Here is a 21,383-nt window from a genome sequence, read left to right on the forward strand (position 1 = left end):
AGTATAGTAGTATAAACCAGAAAATGTGCCCTAGAAGATGTATTATTTTGGATACAATTTGTTTTACAGTGCAGAAGAAAACAAAGCAAGTTTTCAGTTGCACTGAAAAACAAACGGTACTGAGAAATTGAAATGAAGTCTGTGTTTCCAGACTTTAATATTCAGCACGTGATTTTATTCTAAATTATTATTTTCTCTCAAATTAAACAACGTCAACTCATGTAATACATGTTACACATGGAAAATAATAAATGTACTATAATTGCACAGTACAATGCATTACCAGGAGCTGTCACATTGTATGAGTTTTGGAGCTACATATTAATATGGAATATTTTATACGACAAATCCATCTTTAATTGCAGTTATTTATGTATTGCAAAATGTACTAGAGTAACTAGACCGTCCCCTATTCCTCTGCCATGCTGTGTTACTTTAGAACCTCGTATAAGGGGGTTATTCATCCCATTATTAACTCACGCCTTTTCAAATGCAGCTGCATACAACTCTTTTAGCCAGCGTACAGTACAAAGCTTATTCGCTGATACGTGATATGTTTAGCCTTTCCTGAATAACTTTACTGTGGCTCCAATACACGGTTATATCGAAAGATTTATGACTTTACATTATCCCTGCCTGCAATTGATCACAAGATGTTAAGTTAATATGTATTTCTTTAACGGGTGGACTAGCGTCTCATTCCCAAATGATCCTATAATGTTGCACAGAAATGATCCTCTCCCAAAACCTGCTTGTTTACACAGTAAAGACCGTCTTGTCTAATTTATAAATGTCAGACAACGCAAACGGTTTCATTGTTTTTTTTTTTTTCATGTTCAGTATTGTAGTATAGATAAACTGCTCTGATCTGTAGAGAGGTATGTATTATCAATTGCAAACGAGCGCTCTCTATTCGAGCACAAACCATATGTGTCCGTCAGTACAGTAGTAGTTTTCTGTCGACGTGCAGTATTTAGCTGTACCTCACGCACAACGTGCATTTTCTGCACCTGCTGTTGACGTCCTGCATCTGAATATGGGTACCGTATAACAAATCACTATTCTGTTTCCCTGAATTCACCTGCAGTGCCGCCTCCTGGACAGAAATGTCTCCAATGCAAACTGTACTAGAAGCTCGCAGTCTGTTCGTGCATCTTCTCACCAAAGGCCGGGGAGGACCGGAGCGCAGAGAAAGCGGCATGGCTGGGAGAGTACTTCTGAGCCCAAACACCTTAACCCTCCTCGGGGTCCTTTTGACTGGGACCTGTGCGGCAGGAGTAGGCGGGGGACCAGGGCTGCTCCGTGAGGAGAGGTATAGAGAGAATGACATGGAGAGCCCGTGCGAAGTGAAGACAGTAACGGTGTCCACCCTGCCTGTTCTTCGGGAGAATGAGTTCAGTTTTACCGGGGGAGGTGCAGGGAGCTTAGCTGGAGGAGGAGGGGAGTCCCGGCTTCTGCTTTTCGTCAGGACCGACCTGCCTGGGCGGATCTCGGTATTGGATGACCTGGACAACACAGCTCTCCCTTACTTCACACTGGGTAATTACAGGAATTGTATGACGTTACTGTCTCTACTTACAGTATTTACAAGTTAAACTACCTTTGCAAAAGCTAATTTCTAATCCTATACCAGTAAGAAAAAATGATGGGTAATGTGCGGAAAACAAACACACACACACACACACACACACACACACACACACACACACACACACACACACACACACTAATATATATTAGAGGGATGGTTTGTGCAAATTATTTTCTTTATTAGATTTGATTATACATATACTGTTGTTGTTGCATGCATTTATAATTTTTTTTTTATAGTGTCTTCTAGTTTTTATTGTGACCCCTATGGAAAATGTATTCTAGGTAGAGCAAGTTACTCACCTAGTTTGAAGAATCTGCTGCTTGGTTTCGACTTTTTCGTGTTGACGACTGAGCTGCACACTTACAGTCAACAGTATACGGGGTTGTTTGTGTGTGTTTTTTTTTAAGCATACTCGTTCAGAATATATATATATATATATATATATATATATATATATATATATATATATATATATATATATATATCATTACATATAGAGTAGTACATTAATTTAATAATATTTAGGACAACCTGTATGTTACAATCCAGATATAAAACCTGTCTTAATCCGTTGCGTTTTGGCATTAAATGACCCCAAACTAAACATATTGTTGCAAAGAAAACTGTCAGAATCTGTTTATTTATTTTTAAAAGAAATTCATTTAAATAGTCCGTCTTCTATTTTAAAATGGCTTGTTGTTTTGTTGACTGGTGTAGATTGTACTGTATTGAAAGTCCACATTCAATTGAGCGACAGCTGATAGACGCGTATGCTGTAAATAATCTCCATGTGGCACTTTCGCAATTAACCCGAGCCACCCACAAGACACCAAGAGAGCGATAGCACTTAAACAAACCTATTAAAAACAGCTGTCATTATGTGTTTTTATTTATTTATTTATTTATTTGTGTGTGTGTGTGTGTGTGTGTGTGTGTAAAATCCCATTTTAAAATAATACGTTCATTGAGTGCAACCCTATACAGGACAGCCACTGACGCCAAGCGCTGTTACATGTGAGTTAACACTGTGCAGGCTGCTTATAAAATGGGTCACAATATGAAAGCTGTTCAAGACATGTAAGACGTGTAAATCAGAGCTATTTTTTCTGTTGTGCTCCTGGTTTGTGGAACTATTCTGATTGACGAGAAGCAGGTTGAAACATTGGATGATGTGAAGTCTAAATTGAAAACATCGTTTTTAGAATGTGCTTTTATATAATTGGTTGTAGCTGGAGTGCACTGTGTGAGAGGGGTGCTATATAAAAATACATTTGTATTGTAATTTGCATTGAATTGTACAGTGTGTTCAACAGCATAAAAGCTGGACACCTGCACTGCATTTCATTCTTCGGTTTATACCTCCCTTTACTTCTGGCTTTTCAAAAGTAGAACAGCATATTTGCAAGAGGTCTGTGGTATGTTATTCTCACAGAATGTTCTTCTGTAATGTTTTGTTCAAATCCATAGTGGAAATCCTAAAACACAAAACAAGGTAAATCTGCTGACTTGTTGTATGCTTCAGTGATCGCTGCCTGCCTACAAGTGTACCCTGAGGTTAGTCTCTGTTTAATCGTGTCAAACCTTTTAAACAACCAAAGCAGTAATTAAGTTTACGACTCCGGGTAATGGAAGACTACAGTCAGAGCAGGTATCGACCTGTCACCTGCAGTGCACATCTGGAACAGCAGGGTAGAGCCACACTGCCAGTTCAGATGGGAACAACATAATACATTCCAGCCAAGCTTACAGTTCAACAGTGACCTGTCTAAACATCAGTGCCAGAGATTTTACCCCAAAATAGACACTTACTATTTCCCATTTACCAAATCAAATTGACTGCAGTGGCTGGTACAACATAACCATTGCAGAAACCCGCTTCTGCATTTGAAGACAGTGGTACCAAAATATCTAATCTTCAGGTTTCTCCATTTCTTCATCTGGTTTAGTGCTTTGCGGAGGGCAGTGTATACTGGCACCGGGCACTTGGAAGCTTGGTGTTGAAGCCTGAATCCCATATTGTATTGAATACCAGTCAGTAGCACACGTTCTGGAAGACCAACCTGAATCCCATATTGGATTGTATACCAGTCAGTAGCACATGTTCTGGAAGACCAACCTGAATCCCATATTGTATTGTATACCAGTCAGTAGCACATGTTCTGGAAGACCAGCCTGAATCCCATATTGTATTGTATATCAGTCAGTAGCACGCGTTCTGGAAGACCAGCCTGAATCCCATATTGTATTGTATACCAGTCAGTAGCACATGTTCTGGAAGACCAACCTGAATCTCATATTGTATTGTATACCAGTCAGTAGCACACGTTCTGGAAGACCAGCCTGAATCCCATATTGTATTGTATACCAGTCAGTAGCACATGTTCTGGAAGACAATCTTGTTTAACAGTATGGCAAGGTTTCATCTTGGGTGTGACTGTACATACTTCCTTAAGTATTCTTGGTTGTCTCAGTGTTTGGTCCATGAGAGCGTATAACTGGTAGAATTGTATTCTTTTAAACAGTCCCTGGAATACATCTGAGTTTTATCCACAACCTTATCAAGATGAGGCAGTGCAGACAGGATTAAGATCAAGCGTTTTTACTCATCCTAACTGTCTCCCTGCTCAACGCTAGCCTTGGTCGCATAGATTGTGTTCTTAAAGCCCTTCACGCTTGGAAGAGACTGGCTGCTTGGAATCTCAGGTGTACACCGTACAGGTAACCCTGAAGTGAGATGTAACTACATAATCAGATTGAATCCCTAGCAATTTCAATCACTGTTCCTGACTGTGCAGCCTTTTCTCTCCAGTACTGTGCCAATTGAAAGTTTAAAGACAGTCAACATTTGGCTGACAGTGCAAAGCTTTCTTTTTTAAGTTGTCTCTGGTTGTGGTCTACCTATGTCTCTTCAAAGTTGTAGTTGTATTTTTTATATATCTTCTTATTGGAGTTGTTTATAGAAAATGTTGGCAACATATGTGTGGTGTGACTAAAGGGTACCTGGTGAAGTGCCAGAATTCATATCTATACCATGTTTGGAGCATGCCACTGCTAGGATGCGTTTCACACAGTTGTACACGGTTCCTGAACATGCCATTCGTGCCTGAGGATGCAGGCTGCTGAGAACCTGTCTGTGAGCAGACAGTTCCAAGCATGTGTCTTTGTGTCTGAAATCCGTTTTACTATTTTGAATTTTCAGGTTTATTTTTTCCCGATTTTTTTATTTTTTATTTTTCGGTTTTAAAAATCTGTAATTTGTTAGTTAGTTCGTTTTTTTATAACCACAAGTGACAGCAATGATGAAGCTAGAAATGCATGAAAAAATAGGACAAAAAACTCTTAAACAGTTTTAATCAAAGTGCTTTCAGAAAAAAAAGGTACAAATTGGCACAATCTGAGAGAAACAAACTAGGAACATTGTAAATTAAACATAAAATCTAAATGTCTCTTTTTAGTAGATTTTCTTTAACACAAGCTGAACTATAACATTAAACAATAAATGTAATGTTTTCATTAATAATTAATGACAGCCCTGGAACCTCTGGGCATGCAGAGTCATACATAGCACCGGTACCTCTAGTTAAAAATCTCATAAAATGCTTTCTTTTTAAATTCTCAACACAGTTGTATCAAGTCTGCAAGTTCTTGCGTGCGCGCTAAAGAGAGACAGTCCACTGCCATGTTTGTAGCCTACTTTAAATTACATTACAATTTCAGGTTGAGTGCCTTTAAGTAAGATGACACTGGCTGCAACTCTGTTGTCATTTTTTATACATAAATAAGCTTACTTGATTTGAAAAACGTCATGAACGATACAAGCAACTTCTTACACTACTTGGTTTGATTAAATGAATAGTACACAACAAAATATGAAAGCTGAACATTAATTTCAACAAAGAACAACAACAACTTTTTAATGAAAAAAACATTGTAGCCTACTTCAATAGGAACATTAGCCTGCTATATTATATTAAACCAAAACAACAAAAATAATAACGGTTCTCTCTTGCCTTTTTCAATGGATTTTATCAAATAATAGAGAATAAAAACATACTAAGATAACAACTACCTAGTTTAATTAATCGTTTTTGTAATCTAGCAGCTTCTGTTGCATACACATCGCTGATATTGATAGTGCAGACTGTGAGTCAAACCAATGTTCATGTTGGGGTGCGTATTTTATTTTATTTTTTTAAATCAATACCATCCTTCTGGAGTCCTATGAATGCCTTTAATTAGTTTCTTTTTAAACCATTTAAATGCAAAACCATAACAAAACATGTATACAGGCCTTTTCTTTTAATTTGTCCTGCGGTTGCCTTTAATTAATTTCTCTGCATGCACTTCTACTTTGTATATGATGTAGAATACGTGAATGTAAACATCTAACACCAGTACCTACAATTATTGTCATTGTTTGCGCCCCGGCACCTCTTTCTTTACAAATTAAGCACTGCCCAAGTGATGACGGTAGCTAACAAGTGAAGTGGCATGAGAGGCAGCGCTTTTTTACAGTTAAAATCACGGTCGTGTATGGTGGCTGAGAGGTGCAAAAATAGTTTTTTCATGCGTGCCCATGACGTGTGTTTCTTGAAGCCTCTTGTCATACAAACACTGTGCTATGTAATTTTTCATATATATATATACATACACACACACATATACATATATATATATAGATATATACATATACACACACATACATATACATATATATATATATATATATATATATATATATATATATATATATATATAATTGTGTTTGTTTAAACTGATTTTGTGGTAATGTCCTCGGTTGCCAAATTCCGTTTTTCTTTCTCTGACTTCCGCGATTCCTATATCATTTTTGTATGACTTATTTTGATATAAGACACTGAACCTATTGATAGTTAGGGTTGTCTTTTTGCACATGCGATTGACAGCCCATTTACTCAAAGAGAATGAGCTATGTGTTAACAATATTGTTTTGTTCAAAAACAGAAGAGACTATAAACTCTATAAACTCTCTTACAAAAATCTTTTTTTTTCTGTAGGTGTATGTGTTGTGGCATTAACAAGCCAATCTTATTTTTTTTGTGGGCTCCTGAATTGATATTTTTAGCTGCTTATTATTATTGGCTGCTTATACAAGTTTAATTTACATTTAAGTGTAACAGTTCATAACGCCCCAAGGTATATTCTCTAAACATGTCTGCATGGTTCATTGGCATTTTGTCATCTGGATTTTTTTTTTTAACCATTGAAGGAACTTAATTACTGCATTCAGAAGCTTTATCTGATATTAAATATAAAACTATATGTTATCAGGACCTGTTGTGGTGCTTTCCAGAAGTGACTACTTGCAGTCTGGGGGGTGTTGGGGGGTGTTGGGGGGTGGGGGAGCCCAACCTTTTTTATGGGCAGTATTACTAGGAAATTGCTGTGCTAGTGTATTTGTATTTGATGCATAGTTGCAGTACATTGTCATTGTGGCAGACGGCCTCCTTTTTTGGTTTTATATGTTGCAATGTGAGGGTGTTATAGACCGCATGCTTGTGGGCTGAGTTTGGGTTTCCAGCATTTTTTAACTGTAATATTTTTGTATATGGGTCTAAAATGTGGCCCAAAATCATGTCCTTCAGTCTGATATTGTGATTGAATTGATCCATGCTGTATGCATCGAATGAAAACTCATATCAAAATCTCTCATGGGTTTGCTGTGCCTCCATTCAGGGTAAGAAAGTGGCGTTTGTCAGCATTTATGCACCCACCATTTTTGACCCTTTATTCTTCCCATGACTTACCAAAGAACTATTACCACTGACAGAGTATTCACTGATTGTGGGGTCTGATATGAACACCTTTTTCGATTCCAAATTAGACAAATCCAATATCTCTATCTCTAATGCACAAGCATCGGCCTCTAAGGCACTCAGGCATTTTTCTAAAGATTTAAATTTAATCGACCTATGGCGCACACAAAATCCAACGGCAAGGGATTATACATACTTCTCTCCTTATCATAAAACGTTTACAAGGATCGATTATATTCTTTCCTCCCCTGAACTAAACCCTTTAACTGGGAACATAGAGTTTCTCCCCCGTAGTCTTTCAGATCATAATGCAATTTTAACCACTTTCAATTTAGCATCGATCCAAAGTAAACCGGCCAGGTGGAGATTTAATATTACACTTCTCCAAAATGACGAATTTCTCTCACAACTTAAACCCAAACTGAATGAATTTATTAACTTTAACAAAGATTCGGTTTCTGACCCAGCACTGGTCTGGGCAGCTATCAAAGGTTTTGTACGCAACAATGCGATTTGGTTTTCCTCTCATCTTAAAAAATCTAAATTACAGTTAATTTCCCAATTAGAGCTAAGTTGTAGTAAACTGGAAAAGGCCCTGAAATCTAATTACACCAGGGATACTGAACTTAAATTAAAGGCAGAAAAGGCAGAACTTAATAATCTATTACGGCAGCGAGTCGAGTTTCTTATGCATATCACCAAACATAAGTATTACTCTGAGGGAAGTCGACCGAGCCGCCTCCTTGCCCTAACTCTTAAGCGTCAAGAAGGCAGATGCAACATTCAATCGATTAACTGCCCGGTGAAGGGCCCTACTTCAAACCCAAAAGATATTAACAAAACATTTAAATCTTTTTTTGCAAAGTTATACTCCTCTGACAAACAGCTCTCCCCTGACCACTGCCAAGCCTTCCTAGAGGATTTGAATATGCCTAACATCTCTTCAGAGGAGGCTGAGCAGCTAGACTGTCCAATCTCCATAGATGAATTACATCAAGCTGTAAAAACCACTAAAAAAGGCAGCTCCCCTGGGATTGACGGTTTGCCGGCTGAGCTGTATCTAGCTTTGTGGGATACTCTGGGCCCAATCTGGTTATCCACCATAAATTCTGCAATCGCAAAGGGTCATTTTCACAGAGACTGTAATACTGCCCTAATCACATTGCTCCCTAAACCCGGCAAGAATCCCCAGGAATGCGCAAGTTACAGGCCTATTTCCTTAATTAATGCTGACATGAAAATGTACGTTCGGGTTATTGCTCGCCGTTTGGAGAAAGTTATCAATGGTTTGATTAATCCTGACCAAACCGGCTTTATTAAGGGTCGATTAGCATCCGACAATATCCGTCGCTTATTACATGTTATTGCTGAAGCTGAAAAACCGAATTCACCGAGTGGGCTTTTATTTCTCGATGCTGAAAAAGCTTTTGACCGTTTGGAATGGCAGTATTTATGGTGCGTTTTGAAGAAATTTGCTTTCGGTCCAAATCTTATTAGAATGATACAAGTTCTGTACTCTAACCCTTCCGCAAGAGTTTCCACGGGTGGAAGCCTTTCAGACTTATTTAGTATCTTTCGTGGATCCAGACAAGGGTGCCCTCTCTCCCCTCTGCTTTTTGACTTGTCACTAGAGCCCTTAGCCCAATTTATCCGCCAAAGCTCCTTAGTTTCACCGGTGAAAATTGGATCGTCCTGCCACTCAATTTCACTATACGCCGATGACACACTTTTATATGTGTCTGATTTAGAGCGCTCTCTTCCAAATATACTTCAGATTTTTGAAAATTTCGGCTCAATAGCTGGTTACAAAATTAACTGGTCAAAATCAGTGTTAATGCTACTTAACGCGGAGGCAGGCAGAGTTAATATCCCCCCCATCATTCCAGTCTCACATCAAGTAACTTATTTGGGCATTGAGATACATCCCTCCATATCAACAATTGCTAAAAATAATTACACAAAAGTGCTAAAAAAAATTGAGGGGGATTTGAACAGATGGATGCTTCTACCAGCTTCAGTTCCTGCCCGTATTGCCTCGATTAAAATGAATATTCTCCCCCGTATTAATTTTATTAGTTCAATGCTCCCATTGCCTCCACCAGTGGGCTACTGGTCAAAACTTGATTCCTTGTTGAGAAAATTCGTCTGGAATGGTAAACACTCTCGGATCAAATGGTCTTTATTACAACGCAGTAAAGCACAAGGCGGTTGGGCCTGTCCAAATTTTAAATTTTATCACTGGTCTTTCTTACTACGTACACTAAACCACTGGATGAACCCAACCATGCAGGCATCTTGGAAGGAAATAGAACAGGAAATATTATCCCCAATTAGAATACAAGATATACTGTTCTCTGGCCTTACTTACAAAAGGTGTTCCCTGCACTATGGCCCCATAATCGCTTACACTGTGCAAACTTTCCGGGCAGTGGAAAGAACTTTGGGTCTTAATATTAAGTGGCACAGACACTCGCCCATTTGGAACAATGTTAATATTTTATCTGGTGGTAAACCCCTTTCCTTGGACTCCTGGGCCCGGAGGGGTATAAACGTGTTGAACGATGTAGCCGGTCAGGAGTCTATCCTAGAGTTCCAGGACCTAGTTTCTCGCTATAGTATCCCTAGCACCTCTTTGTTTTTTATTTTAGACTGAGATCTGCTTTAAAAACATATGGGGTTCCCTGGGGCTCCAACTTAATCCGTCACCCAGTAGTGGATTGGGTCCTGGGGGCAGCACCTAAGGGCTTAGTCTCCCATATATATAAGCATCTCACCTCACACTCCCCTGCCCCCCTCTCTTGTTCAAAACTATGGGAGAAGGATATAGCGCAATGGGGAGGGACTGTAGACTGGGATGCGGTGTGGGGTAGTGTCTTTGGAGCGTCTAAGAATCCAAATCACCAATTTATTCACTTTAAATTATGCCACAGAACTTATTTGACCCCTCGTAAAAGGCATTTTATGGGGCTAGCCCCTCATCCTTGTTGTACTTTGTGCAACCTAGGAGTACCAGGCACTCTGATGCATATACTGTGGGATTGCCCAGATGTTCAGCTTTTTTGGGGGCAGGTAGTAGATTCCATTTCTGCCATTATGGGGAGGTGCTTCCCACTGGACCCTGCCTTTCTTCTCCTAGGTGATGTTTCTAAATTTCCTCTCTCTGAGAATGAACATAGACCGTGGCTGGCAAGTATGACTGCTGCAAAAAAAATGATTGTGCAGCGCTGGCTCCCTCCTCATCAACTCTCCTTGCGGCACTGGCTACAGGTGTTTTTAGACATTATTTTTTTGGAGATGTCCTCAGCCAGAATCAACGGAGCTAAAGCTTCCACTTTGCTGATGTGGAGAGACTCGGCAACTGCAATTAAGAAGTTACTATTGTTGTAATCAGTATGCATTGCTCATTTATTTGTCGTCAACCCATGTAACGAGGGGGTGGGAGGGGCGGGAGGGAAATTTTTGCAGGGTCTTTCTGTTCACTTTGTATATAAATTTTCAATAAAAACTTAATTACAAAAAATCTCTCATGGGTATCTATTTTTAACTGTGCCATTCCAAATCCATTGCAACACCTCAACACCATAGAACTAGATGTAAATAACTGAATCATTCACACTAAGAACCACCTATGTGCAAGAATTTGAGAGATATTGACTGATTTTCAATTTTAAATGCTTGAAACAATGTTCCAGTACGTTAACCCCATCTCTGCTAGAATTGTATATTTTTATATATGGTTTTTCATCTCACAGATTGAATGAAGCAGTACAATCCAGGGTCTCATTACTGTAGCACTCTCAAGCTCTTATTTGTTTCTCATTAAGTAACATGATAACAAGAAACCAACACCAATCTAGAACAGGTTCATGAATATTAAGCTGCATACTCTTTAAACAATGTTATGGCGTGAAAACCGGGAAAATAATTTGACAGAAGCAACGCGATTCATCTCTGTGAATACAACAATCGTGAAAAGAAAGGTCCTGTATCTTGATCCATCACCTCCGGTACTTCTAGTCCACTAAGTGGCTTTTAAATCCCAAATAAATACAATTTACTGTTATGAATATAAATTAATATCACATTGAAGTGCTGCCTTAAGATAAACTATTGATTAATGATCACATTATCGTGTACACATCACACTGTAAATTGGTATCACATTGAAGTGCTGCCTTAAGATAAACTATTGTTTAATGATCACATTATCGTGTCACACATCGCACTATAAATTGGTATCACATTGAAGTGCTGCCTTAAGATAAACTATTGATTAATGATCACATTATCGTGTCACACATCGCACTATAAATTGGTATCACATTGAAGTGCTGCCTTAAGATGAACTATTGATTAATGATCACATTATCGTGTCACACATCGCACTATAAATTGGTATCACATTTAAGTGCTGCCTTAAGATAAACTATTGATTTAATGATCACATTATCGTGTACACATCGCACAAAATTATCCATTTGAAGCATTACATGTATCGTGCACACTCAGACTTAATGCCTCATTCTGTGGCTCTAGCGTTTGGTTACAAAGTTACATCTGCATTGTCTGTGACTACGTCCCTGTCTGCCATCTGATTTCATTGGTGTGTAGTCTGATCTCACTTGTATCTATTCTGTGACAGAACTTACTTGTGGATACACTGTTTTTGTAATTGACTTTCAAATTGATTTCAAAACTCTGCATCAGAAGCCAATAAAAGACTGCATATTTCTTGTCAGTAGCTGTACTGTATCAATTTGTGGGTGTGCTTTATATGGCAGCTTATCAGAGCCAAGTTTTGTGCTTTTCACTCAAAAACGAAGTAAACTCTTTGAGCGTTGTGTACATGTCTCCCTTGTGCTGTGGGTGCTGTACATTCATTTCATTCGCGTGTCTACTTCAAACCATCCTTTTACAAGAGCTTTCTTCAGGGATGCTGTGTGAGTCAGTCGAGCAGAAAGCCTTTGGACTGTAATCACAACGTGTTTCCTTAGACAGTATCTCATTAAAACAAGAGATTTGGAAACAACAAGAAATGTCAACAGTAACAAAATATGGAGCAAATTTATGTTAAAGCAACTACATCGATTCTCTCAATGTCAAAATGTGTCCAGCTATTCCCATACCACGTAATATAACAAACAGAATGCCCCACAACTGTACGTGGCTGTCATTTTTTTTTATGCAGTTCAGGTTCAATTATAAATAAGAAAAGCAGGCTAAATCCAGGACAACAGCTAACAGTTGGATTTAGTGGCACATAAAATATGCATATATTGTTATTCATATGTGATCATATAACATCATGTAAAACAGGAAGCCTTCCTTAAATAAGACTCGTGGTTATCCCAGGCACAGTGCTGGCAATGTAGGCTTAGCTCTAAGAAGCAACACAGTGGATATGTGTAGATTGTGTAATTCAATCAGCCACTAGGAGGAACATTTGAACACCAAACTTATAGCCCTATTTTGCAAGTGCAACATTTTTTAACAGAAATAAGAAAATGATAACAGTATAAAATATCAAGAACAATCTTGGTTGCATTATAACTTAAATCAAGCTGTACAATTGTGCTTCTTAGTGATTTCTTTCTAGTTCTGTTCCGTTAAATGTAATTTATTCCAGACTGAAAATTTGACTTGCTCCATTATAGATTCCATTAGCCTTGATTTCCCACGTCCCGTGGTCAGTTGTTTTGAAATTGCCCTTTAATTTGCAGTCTAAGATAGAGTCCTGTGTGGGTTCGATTTTTACGATCTACTTCCGACCTGGACCCACTACTACAGGGCCCGACCCGAACCCGCAACCCGCTGTATGAAGTGTTCAAAGGATGCTATCCAGAATAAACAGGGTGAATAATTGCCCTTCTATTCTATTTTTGGTGTCTTTCATCTTCTATTTCCAAATGTTCTTTCCCTCTGGTGATGAAACACTTGAAGTTCCCAAGGGCCTATTGACCTTTGTATTGTTCTGACGGGTAGCCTTTATGACTTCTAATTAGGTGTTCATTTGGCACTGTGCCTACTCTGGTTACGACAGGGATAGAAACCCTAGCAAGAAGGAAACAGTTTTGCACACTGTGTTGTGGAAATGGATTGTCCCTCTGTGACAGGGTGAGGTGTCCCCTGTCACATTATAATGTAAATCTGGACTCTCCATTGGATTCATAGATGGATCATTGAGCGCCACAATGTGGCTCTTTTGATTTAGAAATGAATGCTGGGAAATGTGAATTGGTCAACCAATGAATCCATTTAGTTAATTGAGGTCCGACTGCATAGTCTCGCAGCTATAAATAAGGCAGCTGCATGCCTAGTCAGGCTGGCTGGCTGTAGGCACAGTTTGTACATTTACAGAAGCTGTTTCAGCACAAAGACAAGCACTATCAAAGCAGACTGTTAATAAAAGGATGTGTGTTGAGGTAAGTTACTCAGCTAGAGAGCTTGCTCTCGTCTGTATTTATGTCAAGGGATGCATTTCAATTACAGTAGGAATCGTTGTGAAATGATCAAGAATGTAGTAGTATTATTATTATGTAAATGTAATCATAAATGTAATCCTCATCAACATCTACTTATTTACAGTACATCATTTAAGGAATATGCATATCTCAACAGTAATACCTGACGACATCTAATAAACAGTATCAAATCTAGTACCAATATTACCTAAATATATATATATATATATATATATATATATATATATATATATATATATATATATATATATATATATATATATATATATATTTTTTTTTTTTTTTTTAAATAAGCACAAAATAGTAATACCTTTCAAATCATTCCTCATGGAGATACCCATTCAGGCTTATTGCTGCAGTAAACATCAATAGGACTGCTGGGATTTGTTTCTATATTTCTGACTCATTTTTCATTTTTAAAAGAAGCTACAAGCCTTTCAATCAAAAGCCTCTTTTTGTTAAGACCTGACTGAAGCTTGATTGTGTAATCCGCCTCGTTGGTCTGAAACAGTAATCCCTGTATCAAAGTGGGTGTTTGAGAACTGTCTGGGATATTGGTTTGCTGTAAACTCGGTACAGATTATTACTAAAGGCAAAATGCTTTCATAATTATAATTATATATATATATATATATATATATATATATATATATATATATATATATATCTATCTCTGTACAGCACTAAGGTATTGGAAATTCTGGCCTGTGATTTGGTTAAAACCTCACCATAGGAGCACAAATAGATTAAACTATTGCCCTCACATCCTTAAACCACCGGGCAATAGTCATGTGATTGGTTCACATCGCTGTCAGTCCCGCCCCTTTTTAAAAAGAATAGAAAGTGGGCATTTCTCCAAAACAAGCGTGTCCTCAGTTGCCTGTGTTTACACATTTATCAGTACCAATGAATCTGACAGTGTGATTTATTTAACTTGTTTTGAGCAAACTAACTAAAACCACTGGGATTATTTGTCTTACCTTTCATTTATCCTATTATAGATCTTTTTGATTTTAATCTGCTTGTTTTGTTAGAAATGCCATAGGAGAAGGGCAGCTTTTCTTGTTGTGGTACAGCGATAGCAGTATCTTCTCTTATATTCTCAACACAGAGCTCCTGTCTCTCGCTCAAAAATGCCTCGATCAGCCTGGAGCAGGTTCTTTTATGCTGTGGCTGGAGCCTTAATTAATTATCAATAAAACAATTACCTTGTTGAGGCGCACACTACAAAGGGTTAAGGAAGGTCCTTGAAATGGGGGTCGCGAGGACCCTGAGGGAAGCGGGACCTCCCTGTAACACAATGTGCCGAGGATCAACCGTGGTGCATGCTGGGAAGCAGAGATGCAAGGAAAGACACCCGTTGGAGTTAAACGAGATGGTTATTGATGATATGTTAACCGCACATGTGTTAGACAGTGCTATGATCAGTTGTGCTTTAGTGTTGAGCAGTATAGTGTTTATGGACACAGCATTCTTTTACTGTACAAGTAAGCCCATGGGCCCTACCTGCATTTTTCCAATTACCAACAAACAGCAGTAATTGCATCACCAATCAATCAATCAATATTTATTTTATATTGCGCCTTTCATAGTGGACCACCATCACAAAATGCTTTACAAGATAGTGAGGAACAATGCATAATACATTAAATACAGTGAAGTACAGGGCATAGTACGTTAAGTAAAAACAGTAAAAAAAACATGTAAATACATTAAATACAGGCATAATACATTAAATACAAGACTAGGATGTGAATTCCCCAAAACATTCAAATTGAGTAATGAGTGTCAAGGATGTTATTTAATGATCCAACTGGTCCATAGTTATGAGCCTGTTTGGGGTGGGTGACGTGAAGCAAGTCCAACTCTTGAAGTTTGCAAGCAAGTCCAACCCTTGAAGTTTGCAAACAAGTCCAACCCTTGAAGTTTGCAAACATGTCAGGCAATTCAGTATCTAGATTACACAGGATTTCTTCTAATGCCAAACACAGTACCGTGTGAAAATGCCACCTTGTTTGAAACAGCAAATCTCCCATGATATGGAACTGGGGTCCTAGATAAAGCATTTCCCTCATATGACCATGGCATGTTGCATACAGAGTTACAGACTAATCCTGTTCTAGTTAGAATAAGGGAAGTCCAGTGTAATGCAATCAGAATTTTTGTGAATGTATTAACAAAATGTTCTTTAAGCAGCCCTTTATCTTAAGGATTATACATCACACATCTGTTTTAATGGGTGTTATACAATATTACAGGAATTATAAGGCATTATAAGAAAGCTTCAGCTTTATATGATGTGAATTGTTGTACTTAATTATTAAATAATAAACATGTTATTATCAAAATACAAGAAATTTTAAAGAAATTCTAAACTTAATGATTATTTAAGTTGTGGTTTGCTCATGAAACTTAAATACTCAATCAGACCTTTTAATAGAGTGTAACAATCTACCTTTGACCCAAAAGGCCAACACAACATTCCCAGAATAAGAATCGGTTACTACCAGAAACTCCTTAAAAATGACATAAAAAGTAGATGGCAGAAAGGCAGATACACAGCAAAAAATAGGATTGCTAGGTTCGTTTGGGTGCAAAACATTTAATTTCAAAAACATCTGTTCAACACACACAGATTACCCAACAATTTTATGACCCACAGTACCTCGGGTAGCTGCTGACCCATGCACATAAAACCAAGTTGAAACAGAAATAGGACGGTGGTAAATCCACCAGTAAGCCTACAGAGGCAATAAATAAGTAAAAATAATGTCCAGTAGAAATGTCCCAAAATAATAGTCCAGTATCATAAACAAACAAAAATTAGAAAAAACCCAAAATATCAAAATTCAGTTTGTAATCCACCAACAAAAATAAAGTAAAAGGAAATTAAACAAACATCCGCCGTACAAAAATAATAATAAATCAGTTCGGTCTCACTGGTTTGTGTGGTTGTCCATGAGCGCTCCAGAAAGACGACACAAAGTCCAAAAAATACAGCTGTAATCCAAAATCCAATGGAATGTCTTGTTTTCCTCCAGGAAATAGCAATGAAAAAAGAAAATAAGTGCCAGCAACGATTGCTAAACGAAGAACATTGACTAAAACTGTGACAAACTAAAGCTAGATAAACATAGCATACATCTAACTTTATGCAGTTTTGCATTAACACATCTAAGTTTAGCAAACCTGTACACATGAAATACCTGACAGCAAACCTTCAGCAGCAAACTAACCAGAGTCCAAACTCCCAACAGGAAAAGGTGCCATCCCATAATGCATTAGTGCAGGGTTTATAAAGGTCAAGGTCCTCCAACATATTTGAAGGGGCAACGTTTCCTAAAACCCACTCTTAAAAGGGTAACAGTAAGCATACATTGAAGTATCATATATTCTGACTTTAAACAACACATTTTGAATACCTGGCCAGGCTAAAAAGTGGTGCACTTAAATGGACCACTTATATAATATTTACTTTTGTGTGACAGGCATCATATGAGGATTTAATGATATCTTTAGTGTTTAAAAATATTTCACTTCAGATTGGAGTACTATAAGAGCCGGATACACTTGCAAACACACACACCCTTGAACTTATCAAAAACACAATTTAAAAACTGCTAGAAGGTCTTCTATATTAAGCTTCGGATTTGATTTCCAATGCGCTTTATTAAAGGGCTGCAAGCATTTAGTTTGTTCTTTTTAAAGCCTATTATAGATGCTCAGGTTTCTGACCCAGTTCATCTGGCATGTGTGCCTTGTCTTCTAATTTACAATGGAGTGGAAGGAGAGGAAGGATGCCACTCTGCACTGGTAATACAGTATACCTGCACACTCTGCACTGAAAATACAGTATACCTGGAGCACTCTGCACTGGTAATACAGTATACCTGCACACTCTGCACTGGTAATTCAGTATACCTGGAGCACTCTGCACTGACAATACAGTATACCTGCACACTCTACACTGACAATACAGTGTACATGACACGCTGCACTGCTAATACAGTATACCTGCACACTCTGCACTGGCAATACAGTATACCTGCACACTCTGCACTGGAAATACAGTATACCTGCACACTCTGCACTGGTAATACAGTATACCTGGAGCACTCTGCACTGACAATACAGTATACCTGCACACTCTGCACTGACAATACAGTGTACCTGACAGGCTGCACTGCTAATACAGTATACCTGCACACTCTGCACTGGCAATACAGTATACCTGCACACTCTGCACTGGCAATACAGTATACCTGTACACTCTTCACTGGTAATACAGTATACCTGGAGCACTCTGCACTGACAATACAGTATACCTGCACACTCTGCACTGACAATACAATATACCTGCACACTCTGCACTGAAAATACAGTATACCTGGACACTCTGCACTGGCAATACATTATACCTGCACACTCTGCACTGGCAATACAGTATACCTGGAGCACTCTGCACTGGTAATACAGTATACCTGCACACTCTGCACTGGTAATACAGTATACCTGCACACTCTGCACTGGTAATTCAGTATACCTGGAGCACTCTGCACTGACAATACAGTATACCTGCACACTCTGCACTGACAATACAGTGTACATGACACGCTGCACTGCTAATACAGTATACCTGCACACTCTGCACTGGCAATACAGTATACCTGCACACTCTGCACTGGCAATACAGTATACCTGCACACTCTGCACTGGCAATACAGTATACCTGCACACTCTGCACTGGTAATATAGTATACCTGGAGCACTCTGCACTGACAATACAGTATACCTGCACACTCTGCACTGACAATACAATATACCTGCACACTCTGCACTGAAAATACAGTATACCTGGACACTCTGCACTGGCAATACAATATACCTGCACACTCTGCACTGCTAATACAGTATACCTGCACACTCTGCACTGCTAATACAGTAAACCTGTACACTCTGCACTGCTAATACAGTATACCTGCACACTCTGCACTGGCAATAGAGTATACCTGCACACTCTGCACTGGCAATACAGTATACCTGCACACTCTGCACTGGCAATACAGTATACCTGCACACTCTGCACTGGCAATACAGTATACCTGCACACTCTGCACTGGCAATACAGTATACCTGCACACTCTGCACTGGCAATACAGTATACCTGCACACTCTGCACTGGCAATACAGTATACCTGCACACTCTGCACTGGCAATACAGTATACCTGCACACTCTGCACTGGTAATACAGTATACCTGGAGCACTCTGCACTGACAATACAGTATACCTGCACACTCTGCACTGACAATACAGTGTACCTGACAGGCTGCACTGGTAATACAGTATACCTGCACACTCTGCACTGGCAATACAGTATACCTGCACACTCTGCACTGGCAATACAGTATACCTGTACACTCTTCACTGGTAATACAGTATACCTGGAGCACTCTGCACTGACAATACAGTATACCTGCACACTCTGCACTGACAATACAATATACCTGCACACTCTGCACTGAAAATACAGTATACCTGGACACTCTGCACTGGCAATACAGTATACCTGCACACTCTGCACTGGCAATACAGTATACCTGGAGCACTCTGCACTGGTAATACAGTATACCTGCACACTCTGCACTGGTAATACAGTATACCTGCACACTCTGCACTGGTAATTCAGTATACCTGGAGCACTCTGCACTGACAATACAGTGTACATGACACGCTGCACTGCTAATACAGTATACCTGCACACTCTGCACTGGCAATACAGTATACCTGCACACTCTGCACTGGCAATACAGTATACCTGCACACTCTGCACTGGCAATACAGTATACCTGCACACTCTGCACTGGTAATACAGTATACCTGGAGCACTCTGCACTGACAATACAGTATACCTGCACACTCTGCACTGACAATACAATATACCTGCACACTCTGCACTGAAAATACAGTATACCTGGACACTCTGCACTGGCAATACAATATACCTGCACACTCTGCACTGGGAATACAGTATACCTGCACACTCTGCATTGAAAATACAGTATACCTGCACACTCTGCACTGGTAATACAGTGTACCTGCACCCTCTTCACTGCTAATACAGTATACCTGCACACTCTGCACTGCTAATACAGTAAACCTGTACACTCTGCACTGCTAATACAGTATACCTGCACACTCTGCACTGGCAATAGAGTATACCTGCACACTCTGCACTGGCAATACAGTATACCTGCACACTCTGCACTGGCAATACAGTATACCTGCACACTCTGCACTGGCAATACAGTATACCTGCACACTCTGCACTGGCAATACAGTATACCTGCACACTCTGCACTGCTAATACAGTATACCTGCACACTCTGCACTGCTAATACAGTAAACCTGCACACTCTGCACTGCTAATACAGTATACCTGCACACTCTGCACTGGCAATACAGTATACCTGCACACTCTGCACTGCTAATACAGTATACCTGCACACTCTGCACTGGCAATACAGTATACCTGTACACGCTGCACTGGTAATACAGTATACCTGCGCACTCTGCACTGACAATACAGTATACCTGCACACTCTGCACTGAAAATACAGTATACCTGCACACTCTGCAATGGTAATACAGTATAGCTGGAGCACTTCATAGTACAGCCATGAGCTAACGCCCGTTTATTGTCTGTGTGCAGTTCAATACTGAAATCTATAACGTTGAACAGTTCATGGACTTTTTAATATAGTGGCACAAATCAAAGTTGTTTATTATTATTATTATTATTATTATTATTATTATTATTATTATTATTATTATTATTATTTATTTTCTTAGCAGACGCCCTTATCCAGGGCGACTCACAGTTGTTACAAAGTATCGCATTACAGGTAATAGCAGTTATAAAATACAATTAAATCAGTAGTAAGTAAGAGCAAATTCAAATGAGATAAAATACAAATTACAGTAAATAATTATGTTTGAGAGTGATTAGGACTAAAAGTAGTTAAACTTAAGAATAAAGTAGTAAGTACAATAAATAGGTAAGAACTAGGGGTGGGCACCAATATTGATATGATATCGATATCGTTCAATATCAATAATACTACCCATATCGCGATATCGTGGGATTAAAAGAAAATGTAAAGAATTCAGGAAGGCTCACAGAGACATACTTGTTATTGTTAATACTGCTAAAAATACAAACGCAGCATAATCAAGTTTATTTTATATGAAGATACAACAAACCCTATATATATACCAATTATTGTCGGTCTCGTACTCTCATACAATCTGTTGAAGTGTCCAGTACACAAACTGTCCTCTGAGCAACAAAGTCTTCAATCCTACATTGGATCAAACTCGGCAACAAAGCTTTCAGTTCTTGACAGAATCAACAACATCTGCAACAAAGTCCTCGGTATAGGATCCACAACAGTGCCCGTCTGCTCTGTCCTCTTCGCTGAATCTTTTAGCTACGCAGGCAGCAGGGCACAGT

At 38.9% G+C, this 21,383-nt stretch overlaps 1 protein-coding gene across 2 annotated transcripts in view; it reads left to right on the forward strand.

Moving 5' to 3' along the window:
* The first annotated feature begins 922 nt into the window (after window positions 1-922).
* Window positions 923-21,383, forward strand: part of LOC117422289 (astrotactin-2-like) — a 643,010-nt gene continuing 622,549 nt past the window's right edge. The window contains exon 1 of one of the 2 annotated variants that reach the window (XR_009307362.1): window positions 923-1,539. Coding sequence is in view for 1 of the 2 variants with exons in the window: in XM_058987183.1 (XP_058843166.1) it covers window positions 1,107-1,539 (433 nt within the window). In the remaining variant the exon portion in view is untranslated. The remainder of the gene's footprint in view (window positions 1,540-21,383) is intronic. The other variant, XM_058987183.1, reaches the window with a different exon arrangement.

This window comes from Acipenser ruthenus, chromosome 15 (genome assembly GCF_902713425.1).
Source record: "Acipenser ruthenus chromosome 15, fAciRut3.2 maternal haplotype, whole genome shotgun sequence".
NCBI lineage: Eukaryota > Metazoa > Chordata > Actinopteri > Acipenseriformes > Acipenseridae > Acipenser > Acipenser ruthenus.